Consider the following 13,739-nt stretch of genomic DNA (forward strand, 5'->3'; position numbering starts at 1 on the left):
CACTGTGCCTCCATGGCCAACCAGCTCACCCTCCTGATCTTCAAAGACGCCTCATATCTACCTCTCCTCTCGAGGCCTGATGGTTTGTAGAGAGAGAAAAACCCAGTGTGGTATTAATCAAAGGGCTAGGTGTCCTGGGTAATAGTGTAAGTGTTAGGAGGGTGTCCTGGGGAATAGGGTAAGTGTTAGGAGGGTGTCCTGGGGAATAGGGCCAGTGTTAGGAGGGTGTCCTGGGGAATAGGGCCAGTGTTAGTAGGGTGTCCTGGGGAATAGGGCCAGTGTTAGGAGGGTGTCCTGGGGAAGAGGGCCAGTGCTAGGAGGGTGTCCTGGGGAATAGGGCCAGTGTTAGGAGGGTGTCCTGGGGAATAGGGCCAGTGCTAGGAGGGTGTCCTGGGGAATAGGGCCAGTGTTAGGGGGGTGTCCTGGGGAATAGGGTAAGTGTTAGGAGGGTGTCCTGGGGAATAGGGTAAGTGTTAGGAGGGTGTCCTGGGGAATAGGGTAAGTGTTAGGAGGGTGTCCTGGGGAATTGGGCCAGTGTTAGGAGGGTGTCCTGGGGAATAGGGCCAGTGTTAGGGGGGTGTCCTGGGGAATAGGGCCAGTGTTAGGGGGGTGTCCTGGGGAATAGGGCCAGTGTTAGGGGGGTGTCCTGGGGAATAGGGCCAGTGTTAGGGGGTGTCCTGGGGAATAGGGCCAGTGTTAGGGGGGTGTCCTGGGGAATAGGGCCAGTGTTAGGGGGGTGTCCTGGGGAATAGGGCCAGTGTTAGGGGGGTGTCCTGGGGAATAGGGCCAGTGTTAGGGGGGTGTCCTGGGGAATAGGGCCAGTGTTAGGGGGGTGTCCTGGGGAATAGGGCCAGTGTTAGAGGGGTGTCCTGGGGAATAGGGCCAGTGTTAGGGTGGGTAGCAGCAGCTCTCCTATTACAGCTAGAACACCATGGTAAATGTTTCATTCTCAACTACGCTACTGACACAAATGCATGGAGCTTGGGGGAGTTGTAACTGTAGCTTCTTCTTCTGAAGCTGGTTTGATGGGATTCTCTAGCAGCAGTAGTAGAAGTGTTGAGGACAATTCAGAGCTGATCATATGGATCATCCTCAACCACAACTAGTTCCCTCTACTGGCCAGATAGTCTGAGTCTCTCTCTCTCTCTCTCTCTCTCTCTCTGAGTCTCTCTCTCTCTCTCTCTCTCTCTGTCTCTCTCTCTCTGTCTCTCTGTCTGTCTGTCTCTCTCTCTCTCTCTCTCTCTCTGTCTCTCTCTCTCTCTCTCTCTCTGTCTCTCTCTCTCTGAGTCTCTCTCTCTCTCTGTCTCTCTCTCTCTCTGGCGAGGGGACTAGGTTCTTGTGGACCTATGGCTGTGGAACTGAGCTCCTGAGCCTGTCTCTGAGCTACTGTCAGTCAGTCACTCAGGGCCAGGCTCCTCTCCTCCAGGTTCATTGTGGATTCTCAGCAGCAGACACAGTCCCCCCCCGCCTCCCTCATATCTCTCTCTCTCCCTCGCCCACTTTTTCTTAATGAACAAACCTGATTGAGTGAATGCCATTACCTCTGTAAATGAATGATTCCTCAAGGACTGGGCAGGCTGTACACCATCCACAGGGTAAAGCGTATTATCGGCCGGTACACGCCACGCCACTGAGAGGTGTGTGTGTGCATGCGTGTGCGTATCTGTGCGCGTGTGTGTCAGGGACTGTGCTGTTTCCATAATAATCAGGCACGTCTAGGCTTCTGAAACAGAGGGCCTGCTGTCACACTGCTTTGATAACAGAGCACTTAGCATTTTCCCCCCATGTATAAATATGTGTAATTCTGATAAGATTAATTGAAATGCGTAAGTTTACAGAGATATACTGTAGGTGAAGAACAGAGAGAAAGAGAGAGAGAGAGAGGGAGAGAGGGAGAGAGGGAGAGGGAGGAAGGACGGGGGATAGAGAACCTATTTCTTTGCAAAGTGTGCCTTTTCAGGCCTGTGCTTCAGATGTAGCTACTTCAGAGAGCAGAGGAATCTAAGGCTCTGTCCAGCATGTCTTTCCAGCATGTCTTGAATTGAAAACAGCATCTTCCTAACACTGCCTCCCTATAAAAAGCTGAGTGGATAACTTTTCACAGAGCCGATAAATAAGGTGCGGGGCCTCTGACACGAAAGCCTCACCCCAATTTCCAATGCTCTTGAGGAGATCAGACATTTGATTGTCGACCTTATCTCTTCCCGTCCCATCTTTTAGTCTAATGTGGAGGCTACATTCTAAGACGCACGGTTCCTGTATTTCTGAAGGACAAACAGAGAACGCATCTCCACGGAAACAAACAGCATGCCCATACAGAATCCATTTAACCAGTGTGTCCGGGCGTTCATTAAAAAGACATCATATTGTTTGATTGCCTCGACAGAGTGCTGAAGTCTGCAATAGTCTCCTAGACTGCCAGGTGACCTTCAGAGGACATTCGTCACAAAAGGCTTGAATCATCATATACTGTACATTATCCTATAGCTGCACAATACTTAGCGATTCTTTGTTCATAGAATTGTATCATCAACTATGCTGATGACTCGGGGATATACAACGTGCCATAAACCAGACTTATCTTAGTTTCCTCCAGAGAGTAGTTTTATCAGAGGACTAAACCCCATCAAAATCCCACATTTGTAAATGTACGGCAGAAGACATGAAGGATTCCTATGTTAGTTTGCAGATAGTGAAAGGGGGATGAACGATGGAATGACAGAATGAGAGAGGAGAGTTAGGAAGAGCGAAAGTGAGGGATCTGGAGACTGATGAAGCGAGAGAGAGAGAGAGAGAGAGGAAGGTAATTCCCTGGTGCCCATCTCTAGCTCCAACCGGCTGGTGGTGAGAGGAGAAGAGGGAGAAAAATAGAAAGAGTGAGGGATTGAGGATGGCAGGGTTTGAGTGACGTCTCTCATTAGAAGGTGCTGTCAGGGGCCACAGAGTGGGACTGGTGGGACCCCTCTCTCCCTCCCTCCCCTCTCTCCCTCTCCGTTGGCCCCTGAGATACGTCCTGGGAAAGGAGATGATTGATGAGCAATAGCAAGATAAACAGGAACCAGGTCCCGTGAGCAACCCTGGAAAATGATGCATGCACCGTTATAAATAAAACCATGACAAAAGTGTAACTACAAAACAACAACACCAAACCAATGCAAAACTGTTTTTTTTTTCTCGCAAAGTAGCATTGGAAAATAGCAAGGTCTTTTTTTTTCTTTGTAGAGAGTTTTGAGCGTTTGTTTGTGTTTGTTTATTTAAAAAGAGGCGAGAGAAGCGATTGCACTCTTAACTGTAGCTTGTGTGCAGTGAGTATGGGGCTAACAAGCCTGAACAGCTGCTACGATGAGCACCCAACAGAGGCACACCCCAACACCCAGCACTGAGGCAACAACCTGCACTCATTTGGGATTGCTCCAGAAAATGGCAGCTGTGTGTGTGTGTGTGTGTGTGTGTGTGTGTGTGTGTGTGTGTGTGTGTGTGTGTGTGTGTGTGTGTGTGTGTGTGTGTGTGTGTGTGTGTGTGTGTGTGTGTGTGTGTGTGTGTGTGTGTGTGTGAGAGAGAGAATGAGAGAGAGTGTGTGTGTGTGTGTGAGAGAGAGAGTGAGAGAGAGAGAGAGAGAGTGAGTGTTTGTGCATTATTGTGTGTGTGTGTGTGTGTACAGAATGTTTATGAATTCAAGATAAAGAGCCCTGACAAGTGTTTGGTCAGCCAAGTACATGCTAGCCGTGTTCAACTTCTCACTAACTGTTGAGCAACTCAATAATGTTTCATGAATGATACAGCCTACTTCTTCCTGTTCATGTTTTAACACAAACGCCCCGTCTGACAAATGGAGCTGTAAAGGCATATTATCATCAAATAGTTACATGATATCATTATATTGTATCATTATGAAGCAAGAAGCTGTGGTCTGATGAAGGGAGGATGAATTATGAATGGAATGTGAGGGAAGATCTCTTCTTCCCCCAAGGGACTTTACACACACCACCACAACTCATTTCACTGGATGAATGTGAGATAAAAAAGCTGCCTCAGCCTTTATAAACTCACACACACACACACTCACACACACACACTCACACACACACACTCACACACACACTCACACACACACACTCACACACACACTCACACACACACACACACACACCGGTTCTACATGTAATTTACTCTGAGGTAGAAGTGTCACTTTCATATGGAGAAATGTATGCTGAAGGTTTGCTTTGTTCATTGTCAAACTGTGAAGAGGAATGCAGAAAAACATCATAAAGAAGTCTTGTCATCTAAAGTCACTGGTGCATTTCTGCCTGGCAGTAGACTGGTGTTGAGACTTTGTACATCTCTAAAATGAGTCCCACAGCAGTGGCTCTGAATTAAAATTCTCTCTCTCTCTCTCTCTCTCTCTCTCTCTCTCTCTCTCTCTCTCTCTCTCTCTCCACACTCTTTCTCTCTCTGATCCAGGCCACAGAATGGGTCGATGATCTTGTACAACAGGAAGAAGGTGAAGTACAGAAAGGATGGCTACTGCTGGAAGAAGAGGAAAGATGGGAAGACCACGCGAGAGGATCACATGAAGCTCAAAGTCCAGGGAGTGGAGGTAAGGAATGAGGAGGGAGGGAGGGAGGGAGGGAGGGAGGGAGGGAGGGAGGGAGGGAGGGAGGGAGTGGAGGTAAGGAACGAGGAGGGAGGGAGGTAAGGAACGAGGAGGGAGGGAGGGAAGTATGGGACCTGGTCTGACCTGGACATGACACTGAGTTGTCCTCCCCTGACTGTAAGGGAGAGACAGCCAGCTACATGCTGAAGTTGGGTCCTAGCCCTGCTATCTCCCAGGAGCCACGCAGAGCGGGGAAACATGCAGCACAACAATAGTTGTTCCCTGGGAAGGCAGCGGAGTGGAACCGATTGTTTGTACCTTATTAAGGCGCAGGATGTTGCCTTTGCTCCACAGAGCCTACATTAATCTTCTCTCCTCCCTCACTAGCTAGTACACACCATGCTGAGCTCAACTCCGCATTCTGCCCCTATCCTCACTCCCCTCTATGCCCCCTAACCAGCAGGCACAACACAGGCCCAGTCTCAACCGGGTGCACACCGGGCCAGCCTGGGTTAGTGGTGCAGTGCTGGCACCATGGTTGATTTATCAGCAGTGACACACATGAAAAGGAGCGTCTCCCAGGCCTCTAGGACCAGACTCACTCCGCTCCGTTCCTTTTTTTATAGGGCTGGGGGAAAAAATCTGGTTTTGTTTCACTTGCAGGCTTAGCCCTAGGCAATGGTGCCAGAGGCACAGGAGTGTGGATGGGTAGGGGTGTCAGGGATGTGTGTGTCCATCTACACACAAGCACACACTCACACACATACCTCAGGGAGTGGCAGGTGCCGTGTGTGACAGAGACAGACCCCAGACTGTCCACATAGGGTTCCTGCTCTGTGTTTGTTCTGCTCGAGAGGACGGTTGCTCAGGGGCATTAGCTCATATATTGTCTGTGCCTGGACGTGCCACTCTCTGATAACTTGTTCTGGACATGCTTGCTAAAACCATTTGGGTCTTACGTGTTTCTTCCATAATGTCTGACAGTTGTATTAATTAATGTCACTCTTTGTGAAAGTGCTAAGCCTACATGTCAAGATATAATTTTGGTTATTTGTGATCTGAAGCCAAATACTTCCATGTCAAACATATCAAGTTAAATATGCTGTTTTGGTACATATGCCTGGGATAGAGAACACATACATTAGTTAAAACCATGGATTACAGCCAATATCTACCCTCGGCTAAAGGCTAGAACTACCGCTTACAAGAAACGGGACACGGACATGGACGCATACAGAAAGCCCGCTAGGACCTCCGTCGAGACATCACACATGTAAAAGGGCAATATAGGAGGAAGGTGGAATCCTATTACACCGGCTCTGACGCTCGTCGGATGTGGCAGGGCTTGTAGACGATAACGGATTACAAAGGGAAACCCAGCCGTGAGTGGTCCAGCGATGCAGAACTCCCAAACGAGCTAAATGCCTTTTATGCTCGATACGAGGAATACAACACTGAGTCTTGCCTGAAAGCCCCTGTTGTTCCGGATGACTGTGTGATCTCGCTCTCCCTGGCCAATGTGAGTAAAATTTGTAAACATGTTAACAATCACAAGGCCACCGGGTCAGACGGAATACCAGGGCACGTTCTCAAAGCGTACACAGACAAGCTGGCAGGTGTCTTCACAGACATTATCAATCTCTCCATGTCCTAGTTTGTAATCCCAACATGTCTCAAGCTGACCACCAATGTCCCTGTTCCCAAGAACTCTAAAGTAACCTGCCTAAATGTAGCATCTGTAATTATGAAGTGCTTTGAAAGGATGGTCATGACACACATCAACACCGTCCTCCCAGACACCCTAGACCCACTCCAATTCGCATACCACCCAAACATATCCACAGATGACGCAATCTCAATTGCACTTCACACTGCCTTCTCCCAGCTGGACAAGAGGGGGAATTACTATGTGAGAATGCTGTTGATAGACTACAGCTCAGCGTTCAACACCATAGTGCCCTCCAAGCTGGGGACTCTGGGACTGAACCAATGTCGTATATAAACCCTGGATAGGTGACGCTATGTCTTGACAAATAAGAGGCTTTGAAGCCACCGGGGCTCCATGATCATACTCCTCCTTTCAGGCTTTGGGTAATGGCAATGAATCATGGGAAAACGAATGGCACACATACACAAGCCATGTCTTTAACCTGTCTCCTCCCCTTCATCTACACTGATTGAAGTGGATTTAACTGGTGACCTCAATAAGGGATCTAGCTTTCACCTGGATTCACCTGGTCAATCTATGTCATGGAAAGAGCGTGTGTATACACACACTATATACACGCTCACACACACACTGACACTCTCACACAAAACCCACACACATTTACATACACTACATATGCATATGCACACATAACACACCCACGTATACCGACAACACAAACACACATACACACGCATACCGACACAACACAGACACACACACATAACACACTCACGTACCGACAGCACACACACACACACACACACACACACACACACACACACACACACACACACACACACACACACACACACACACACACACACACACACACACCGACACAACACAAACACACGTACACACACATTCACACACACACTTTTTTACACTCATCATATGCTGCTGCTACTCTGTTCTTTATTTTACCTCATTATTATCTATCCTTTACCCTGCCTTCATGTACATGTCTACCTCATACCTTAATATTATCTATCCTGATACCTAGTCACTTTACCCTGCCTTCATGTACATATCTACCTCATACCTTAATATTATCTATCCTGATACCTAGTCACTTTACCCTGCCTTCATGTACATATCTACCTCATACCTTATTATTATCTATCCTGATGTCTAGTCACTTTACCCTGCCTTCATGTACATATCTACCTCATACCTTATTATTATCTATCCTGATGCCTAGTCACTTTACCCTGCCTTCATGTACATATCTACCTCATACCTTATTATTATCTATCCTGATGTCTAGTCACTTTACCCTGCCTTCATGTACATATCTACCTCAAATACCTTATTATTATCTATCCTGATGCCTAGTCACTTTACCCTGCCTTCATGTACATATCTACCTCATACCTTATTATTATCTATCCTGATACCTACTTACTTTACCCTGTCTTCATGTACATATCTACCTCAAATACCTTGTACCTCTGTATATTGATCTGGTACTGGTACTCCCTGTATATATCTCCATTCAGGACTATTTTACTGTTACTATTTTTGTAAAAAAAAAATCTCTGTATCATTGGGAAGGGCTCATAAGCAAGCCTTTCACGTTTAAGTCTACACCCGGGCGCATGTGACAAATAAAATGTGATTTGTTTTAAACTCCAGATGGAGGTTACATTATGCAGATAACACAGCTGTGACTCCCAGACACACCTCTCTTTCTGGAGGCCCACTGTTCACACTGCTGCCATGTGACTGTTCACACTGCTGCCATGTGCTGTTCACTCTGCTGCCATGTGCTGTTCACACTGCTGCCATGTGACTGTTCACACTGCTGCCATGTGACTGTTCACACTGCTGCCATGTGCTGTTCACTCTGCTGCCATGTGCTGTTCACTCTGCTGCCATGTGACTGTTCACACTGCTGCCATGTGACTGTTCACTCTGCTGCCATGTGCTGTTCACTCTGCTGCCATGTGCTGTTCACTCTGCTGCCATGTGACTGTTCACACTGCTGCCATGTGACTGTTCACTCTGCTGCCATGTGCTGTTCACTCTGCTGCCATGTGCTGTTCACTCTGCTGCCATGTGACTGTTCACACTGCTGCCATGTGACTGTTCACTCTGCTGCCATGTGACTGTTCACACTGCTGCCATGTGACTGTTCACACTGCTGCTATGTGACTGTTCACACTGCTGCCATGTGACTTTCACACTGCTGCCATGTGACTGTTCACACTGCTGCCATGTGACTGTTCACTCTGCTGCCATGTGACTGTTCACACTGCTGCCATGTGACTGTTCACACTGCTGCCATGTGACTGTTCACACTGCTGCCATGTGACTGTTCACACTGCTGCCATGTGACTGTTCACACTGCTGCCATGTGACTGTTCACTCTGCTGCCATGTGACTGTTCACACTGCTGCCATGTGACTGCTGGCACACCATTTCAATATGTACAGACACCATGCGTATCTCACAGGCATATTTGAGTCATGGTGTCACTGTGTGTGTCATGGTGTCACTGTGTGTGTGTGTTGTGTGTGTGTCTGCGTGCGCATGTATGTGCGTCTGTGTGTTTGGGTACGTTTGGGTGCGTGTATGTGTGTGTGTGTGTGTGTTTGGTTGTGTGTGAGTGTGTTTGGGTGTGTGTGTGTGTGTGTGTGTGTGTGTGTGTGTGTGTGTGTGTGTGTGTGTGTGTGTGTGTGTGTGTGTGTGTGTGTGTGTGTTTTGGGTGCATGTGTGTGTTTGGGTGCGTGTGTGTGTGTGTTTGCGTGTGTGTGTTTGTGTGTGTGTGTGTGTATGTGTGTGTTTGGGTGTGTGTGTGTGTGTGTGTTTGGGTGTGTGTTTGGGTGTGTGTGTGTTTGGGTGTGTGTTTGGGTGTGTTTGTGTGTGTGTGTGTGCAGCCGCCCCCCTGTGCAGTTCCTAACAGACATAGAGGATGGGTGATCCATCAGTTGCTCTACAGCCCAAGTCAGGACAGGACAGGACAGGACAGGATCTGTGACCCATCAGTCATCTTCAGCTCTGTTTACTGTAAACACAAGTAAATGTCCTGCCCTTAGCCTTCAGCACTGGTACACCACAGTCCAGTATAGTATGGTAGAGTATAGACAGGGAAGAGCACACACACAGTACAGTATAGTATAGTATGGTAGGGTATAGACAGGGAAGAGCACACACACAGTACAGTACAGTATAGTATGGTAGAGTATAGACAGGGAAGAGCACACACACAGTACAGTACAGTATAGTATGGTAGAGTATAGACAGGGAAGAGCACACACACAGTACAGTACAGTATAGTATGGTAGAGTATAGACAGGGAAGAGCACACACACAGTACAGTATAGTATGGTATGGTAGAGTATAGACAGGGAAGAGCACACACACAGTACAGTATAGTATAGTATGGTAGAGTATAGACAGGGAAGAGCACACACACAGTACAGTACAGTATAGTATGGTAGAGTATAGACAGGGAAGAGCACACACACAGTACAGTACAGTATAGTATGGTAGAGTATAGACAGGGAAGAGCACACACACAGTACAGTACAGTATAGTATGGTAGAGTATAGACAGGGAAGAGCACACACACAGTACAGTACAGTATAGTATGGTAGAGTATAGACAGGGAAGAGCACACACACAGTACAGTACAGTATAGTATGGTAGAGTATAGACAGGGAAGAGCACACACACAGTACAGTACTGTATAGTATGGTAGAGTATAGGCAGGGAAGAGCACACACACAGTACAGTATAGTATAGTATGGTAGAGTATAGACAGGGAAGAGCACACACACAGTACAGTACAGTATAGTATGGTAGAGTATAGACAGGGAAGAGCACACACACAGTACAGTATAGTATAGTATGGTAGAGTATAGACAGGGAAGAGCACACACACAGTACAGTACAGTATAGTATGGTAGAGTATAGACAGGGAAGAGCACACACACAGTACAGTACAGTATAGTATGGTAGAGTATAGACAGGGAAGAGCACACACACAGTACAGTACAGTATAGTATGGTAGAGTATAGGCAGGGAAGAGCACACACACAGTACAGTACAGTATAGTATGGTAGAGTATAGACAGGGAAGAGCACACACACAGTACAGTATAGTATAGTATGGTAGAGTATAGACAGGGAAGAGCACACACACAGTACAGTATAGTATAGTATGGTAGAGTACAGGCAGGGAAGAGCACACACACAGTACAGTATAGTATAGTATGGTAGAGTATAGACAGGGAAGAGCACACACACAGTACAGTACAGTATAGTATGGTAGAGTATAGACAGGGAAGAGCACACACACAGTACAGTACAGTATAGTATGGTAGAGTATAGACAGGGAAGAGCACACACACAGTACAGTACAGTATAGTATGGTAGAGTATAGACAGGGAAGAGCACACACACAGTACAGTACAGTATAGTATGGTAGAGTATAGACAGGGAAGAGCACACACACAGTACAGTACAGTATAGTATGGTAGAGTATAGGCAGGGAAGAGCACACACACAGTACAGTACAGTATAGTATGGTAGAGTATAGACAGGGAAGAGCACACACACAGTACAGTACAGTATAGTATGGTAGAGTATAGACAGGGAAGAGCACACACACAGTACAGTATAGTATAGTATGGTAGAGTATAGACAGGGAAGAGCACACACACAGTACAGTACAGTATAGTATGGTAGAGTATAGACAGGGAAGAGCACACACACAGTACAGTACAGTATAGTATGGTAGAGTATAGACAGGGAAGAGCACACACACAGTACAGTACAGTATAGTATGGTAGAGTATAGGCAGGGAAGAGCACACACACAGTACAGTACAGTATAGTATGGTAGAGTATAGGCAGGGAAGAGCACACACACAGTACAGTACAGTATAGTATGGTAGAGTATAGGCAGGGAAGAGCACACACACAGTACAGTAGAGTATAGTATGGTAGAGTATAGACAGGGAAGAGCACACACACAGTACAGTACAGTATAGTATGGTAGAGTATAGGCAGGGAAGAGCACACACACAGTACAGTACAGTATAGTATGGTAGAGTATAGACAGGGAAGAGCACACACACAGTACAGTATAGTATAGTATGGTAGAGTATAGACAGGGAAGAGCACACACACAGTACAGTACATTAGTATGGTAGTGTATAGGCAGGGAAGAGCACACACACAGTACAATAGTATAGTATGGTAGAGTATAGACAGGGAAGAGCACACACACAGTACAGTAGTAGTATGGTAGAGTATAGGCAGGGAAGAGCACACACACAGTACAGTACAGTATAGTATGGTAGAGTATAGGCAGGGAAGAGCACACACACAGTACAGTACAGTATAGTATGGTAGAGTATAGACAGGGAAGAGCACACACACAGTACAGTATAGTATAGTATGGTAGAGTATAGGCAGGGAAGAGCACACACACAGTACAGTATAGTATAGTATGGTAGAGTATAGACAGGGAAGAGCACACACACAGTACAGTCAAGGCAGGGCGACTCTCTCCAGGAGAGCCTACCGTGTGGTTAGATTCGTTATTTAAACACCGCACACACTGAGTGTATTTTTCCTATAGTTCTCTAAAGATGAACTCCAGTAAAATGAATTGTATATAATAAGGCACAAATAACAGCTAGATGTATAAGTTCACTTGTACATTATTTCAGACCACTGAACCTTATTGGGATAACAGTAGTGCCCAGATAGGCAGAACGGAATGACAGGGTAAAACCAGTCTAGATGAACACACACACACACACACACACACACACACACGCACACACACACACACACACACACACACACACACACACACACACACACACACACACACACACACACACACATTGTCCTCCAGAGTCTTCAGCCTCTACATAAGCAGCCTCCTCACACGGCTCTCTTAAGTATAAATGCTCTCCTCTCTCCAGCCAGCCAGGACCTATTAGAAGCTGTGTGGTTGTCACACAGGCCCGAGTTAGCAAACAGAGAACACAAGTGTTGTGGGTGGTTCAGGCTAGTGGTACTCAGTGGCTCCAGTGAGGAGAAGAGAAGGAAGGCAAAGAGGCAGTGGGGCTGGGAGTGAGGGGCCTTCAGGAGCCTGTAAGAGGCAGCAGTGCGTGGCGGGAGTGGATGTCAGCGCGTGCCCTGCTTCTGTCCTGTCTGCTCCAGACCATTGTCTCAGCAGGCTCCCTTCTCTCCTTCCCTCTCTTCCCACCTCTCTCTCTCTCCCTCTCTCTCTTTCTTCCTCTCTCTTTCATTCTCTGGGCCATCCCACTCTCTCTACCTCTCTCTCCCGATGAATCTCTCTCTCTTGATCCCTCCCTCCCACTTTCTTCCTATCTCATCTACTCCCCTCTCCCCCTCCAAGCCCACAGTCCAGACGGACAGAACCTTGAGAAGTGGACGGTAATGCTCCCCGTTCCCTAGAATTGGAGCACAGGGCGTGTTGCGGCATTAGCGCTTAACAGGCCGTGAAATAGCAGCCTGCCTCTCTGACGTCTCCCCCATCACTCCAGGTGAGCTGGCCAGACGGCTAGATAAATGATCAACCACCCTACCCCTCTCCTCATCTACCCAGAATGCATCTGGCTTGGGGACCTGAGGAGAGGAGAGTTGTCTGTCTGTGATTATCTCACCACTCCTTCTCTCTCCTCACCTCTGTCGAGTTCTACTTGTTCTGCTGCTCAGCTCAACTCCCCTGTGTTTCCCCCAAAAACCTCTTGGTATGTCCCAAGACTGTTTTGGGCTTCAGACTCACAGGTGGAAACACAAATGTCTTAAGGTCAAGCACTGGTGTAAAACCCTGCTGTGGAAAAAGGATCCAAGTGCCATTTCCCATGACTGTTGGCCAGACATCAACCTGAGGTGTAGGTCATTTTAATAGATCATCAAGTATGATGTCATTGAGCGTTATGCACACAGGTTGAGCATAGACTACGTAGCACTAGAATCCCTGGCTTCTCCTCCTCTGGTCTGGTTCAGCTAGCCATGGACAGATCAACACTGACACACTGCAATTGATCCTAGACCTGGTCAGACTCAAACCGTCACCCACCCACCTCCTGTCATGATTAGCTTCTAATGTGGACCCCCCTCCATCCCCTCTTCCCATTATTCCTGAGCTTTAATAAACTCCCCCAAACACAGATCAATTTCTATTAAGTGAAGGTGGCAGTGCCTCTGACTAATTTCATTACCACAGGCTAATTAAACCGAATAGAATAAGCTTTCTTGTTTAGGTGCATGGAAGGCAAAAGCTCCAACACTCTTGGAACTCAATGCCAATATCCTTCCATTCCCCCCTCCAACCCCCTAAACAGCGGGCTGCTCATCGCTCCTCCTAACATGTCAGTCCGTGTTGGATATGTCTTAATGCGAGATTTCAGCCGTGCAACTGTGAAATGAAGGAAGCTAATGCAGCA

General features: G+C 47.2%; 1 protein-coding gene across 7 annotated transcripts in view; it reads left to right on the forward strand.

Annotated features, from left to right (window-relative positions):
* Positions 1-13,739, forward strand: part of LOC106567259 (calmodulin-binding transcription activator 1) — a 485,887-nt gene that overhangs the window by 265,379 nt on the left and 206,769 nt on the right. For all 7 annotated transcript variants that reach the window (XM_014136342.2, XM_014136343.2, XM_014136344.2 and 4 more), the window contains one exon: positions 4,462-4,597. In XM_014136342.2, the coding sequence (XP_013991817.1) occupies positions 4,462-4,597 (136 nt within the window). The remainder of the gene's footprint in view (positions 1-4,461; positions 4,598-13,739) is intronic.

Source organism: Salmo salar, chromosome ssa13, assembly GCF_905237065.1.
Source record: "Salmo salar chromosome ssa13, Ssal_v3.1, whole genome shotgun sequence".
Taxonomy (NCBI): domain Eukaryota; kingdom Metazoa; phylum Chordata; class Actinopteri; order Salmoniformes; family Salmonidae; genus Salmo; species Salmo salar.